We start from the raw sequence: 2,542 nt of genomic DNA, 5'->3' as shown, positions 1-2,542 counted from the left end.
TCGCATCGCAGCGTCGCAAGCGTGTCGCAAGCGTTGCAGTCCAATCAGAGTCGAGCTAGCTTGACGTTGATTGGACCGCAACGCTTGCAACGCTGCGATGCGACTAATGTAGAACCAGCTTAATAGAACCAGCTAATTCAGCCAATTAGAACGAAACGGATTAAACTTAAAATTACCTGATTGGTCGAATTCTAATCCTTAATTCGCAATCCTCAGTCTCCAATGCGTGATGTGACACGGGCATTAGGCCTGTTTTTTTTTTTGGTTGAACTTTTGCACCTGTTCATCTTTTTTCCTCTTCTTCCCTCCTGGAGAGAAAAGAAAGATGAACTGGTGCAAAAGTTCAGCCAAAAAGAACAGGCCTATTAATTGAAGAACTAAAAATGGCCGTTATATTGACTATTTGATTTCCACATTAAATAGGAGGCAGGAGCCATAATTAAAGAAGAACTAAAAACCTTGATGGAAAGCTCCCATGGAAAACTTCGCGGAAGACGTAGCTAGACTTTGTATAGAGAGATACAATTTTCTAATAAAAACTGGTAAACCTAACGCTCATGAATGGACTGTGTTATCTGGCATTGTTTTAAAAAACGCTGACGGTTTGATGTCTCTGGTAGCACTTGCTACTGGGACGAAATGTTTAGGAAATTCAGAATTGACAAAAGGTTCTCGAGAAGAAAAAGGTTCTCGATTAAGCGATTCACACGCAGAGGTTCTAACTAGGCGTGCGTTTTTACGTTACTTGTATGATCAGATCGATTTGACTTTGAGTGGTTCTGGGAGTGTAATTTTTTCACGGAATGACAAAAATAAAATAGAATTGAATAGCAATATATCATTTCATTTTTTTTCGAGTCAAACACCATGTGGGGATTGTTCTATTTTTCCTAAATTGGAAACGAATGCTCTGTCTCCATGTAAGATTAGACGTATCAACAAAGATGCTAATGGACATGTAATCGTAGAATCATATAAAGATGTACACAGAACAGGAGCTAAATGTGTGAAAGAAGAAGCACAAGATCCTCATTTGCCTGGTGCAGATTATCATATCGTGGGTCCCTTGCGTACCAAACCAGGTAGAGGAGATCCCACGAGTAGTTTATCTTGTTCAGATAAGATAGCAAAGTAAGTTTGGAAACTGTATCTATATAAACAGACATTATATTTATAAACTAATAATATTTTTGTTCAAGATGGCTTATTCTTGGTTTACAAGGATCACTCCTATCATTGTTAATACCACCAATAAAGTTGGAAAGTATCATAATTGGGGGCGATTCTCCATTTTCTTTGGACGCCATGGAACGTGGATTATATAAGAGATTTAATAATAAGTTGATTAGAGTCAATATTTTTCAAGCAAAAACTGCCTTTATGCATAAAAAAGGACAGCAAAGATCATATGCCTGTCCAATAAGCATTATATGGTGTGCTGTAAGGAACAGGTACCAATAATATTTCTAATATGTATTACAATTTACATCACATCATTCGATTATTTTTATGTAATAAAATTAGATTTTGTATACAGTGCATTAGAGATAGCAGTTGCAGGCAGAAAACAAGGGATAACAAAAAAGAGAAAAGGTAATAATTTATTTATAACTAGACGAATGCTTTTGCAGAGCTTTTTGTACATTTTTGATAAATATCAGAATTACTATAGTGAAATAAGACATCCAAAAAAGATTACATATTATGATTGGAAGCAATGGTCAATAATTTATCAAAATGAATGGAAACAATTGAAACATGAATCATTTCACAATTGGCCATGTAAACCAATGCATTTGCAAAATTTTACATTATAAAATTGTATAATATGTCTTTTAAAGTCTCATTTTTTGTTGTAAATAAAATAAATTCCATCTTATCATTGATATATCAAAGTTAAAAAAGAGTGTGTGTGTGTGTGTGTGTGTGTGTTTGCAATAACAATATTTACAACATTACAGAGTTCGTTTACTTATATTAGTATAACCTATACCTAAACAAGTTAAACGTACTTGCGATATTGTTTCATCTTCTCCTTCCTTGATTTGTTCTATCTTGAAGGTAACTCCAAAGAAGTCCCGTAAATCCCGTAGAAATTGTATCCTGAAAATAATGTATCCACAAATAACACAACCACGTTTCTTTTCTTTATAATATGTAAGATATATGAAAAAAGAAATTTTAAGTACACATACAGGATATTTCAGACTTGACGCATCACCTGCTTAATAGCAGAAATCCTGAAGTCATTTTGAGACAAAAATTCTAATCCCAAAATGTCAAAGCAATAATTTTTTAATTATAATCACTTAAAGCTAACAAATTATCAATCTAATATTTGCGCGTTCAGACGTGGTACAATGCAAAGTGTAAAAAGTAAAAGCTAACAGTTGCCTCTTGTTAATATTAATATAAATATTACGTAGGCGAAGATAAAATTATATCTATTATGTTTAAAAAAATATTTAACGCGTGTGTGTGTGTGTGTGTGTGTGTGTGTGTCTGTGTGTGTGTGTGTGTGTGTGTGTGTGTGTGGGTGTGT

The 2,542-nt window shown here is 34.0% G+C and overlaps 2 protein-coding genes across 4 annotated transcripts in view; one reads left to right on the top strand and one right to left on the bottom strand.

The window, feature by feature from the left end:
* The window catches only part of LOC108722526 (Pre-mRNA-splicing factor SYF1 fand), a 27,325-nt gene that overhangs the window by 21,419 nt on the left and 3,364 nt on the right, over nucleotides 1-2,542 (bottom strand). Inside the window, exon 7 of the mRNA XM_018447687.1 lies at nucleotides 2,013-2,103. Coding sequence (XP_018303189.1) covers nucleotides 2,013-2,103 — 91 coding nt within the window. The remainder of the gene's footprint in view (nucleotides 1-2,012; nucleotides 2,104-2,542) is intronic.
* On the top strand, nucleotides 345-1,955 carry LOC108722527 (Adenosine deaminase, tRNA-specific 1). 3 transcript variants are annotated; one of them, XM_018447689.1, is made up of 4 exons: nucleotides 345-542; nucleotides 621-1,131; nucleotides 1,200-1,451; nucleotides 1,538-1,955. In XM_018447689.1, exons 1-4 carry the CDS (start codon nucleotides 476-478, stop codon nucleotides 1,815-1,817), a joined length of 1,110 nt encoding a protein of 369 aa, XP_018303191.1. In that variant the 5' UTR covers nucleotides 345-475; the 3' UTR covers nucleotides 1,818-1,955. The 3 variants fall into 3 exon arrangements, with proteins under 3 accessions (XP_018303191.1, XP_018303190.1, XP_018303192.1); XM_018447688.1 differs by having other exon boundaries at nucleotides 345-1,131; XM_018447690.1 differs by having other exon boundaries at nucleotides 345-1,131; nucleotides 1,525-1,663.

This window comes from Mycetomoellerius zeteki, unplaced genomic scaffold (genome assembly GCF_001594055.1).
Source record: "Mycetomoellerius zeteki isolate Tzet28-1 unplaced genomic scaffold, Tzet1.0 scaffold206, whole genome shotgun sequence".
NCBI classification, from domain to species: domain Eukaryota; kingdom Metazoa; phylum Arthropoda; class Insecta; order Hymenoptera; family Formicidae; genus Mycetomoellerius; species Mycetomoellerius zeteki.
This window is presented reverse-complemented; position numbering and strand designations above follow the sequence as displayed.

What these genes read in the sequence shown, in the direction of transcription:
- LOC108722527 (XM_018447688.1), top strand. Translation starts at nt 476, where the DNA reads ATGGAAAACTTCGCGGAAGACGTAGCTAGACTTTGTATAGAGAGATAC. An exon ending in TGTTCAGATAAGATAGCAAA is followed by an intron (nt 1,132 to 1,199) that starts GTAAGTTTGGAA and finishes TTTTTGTTCAAG; the next exon opens with ATGGCTTATTCTTGGTTTAC. An exon ending in TGGTGTGCTGTAAGGAACAG is followed by an intron (nt 1,452 to 1,537) that starts GTACCAATAATA and finishes TTTTGTATACAG; the next exon opens with TGCATTAGAGATAGCAGTTG.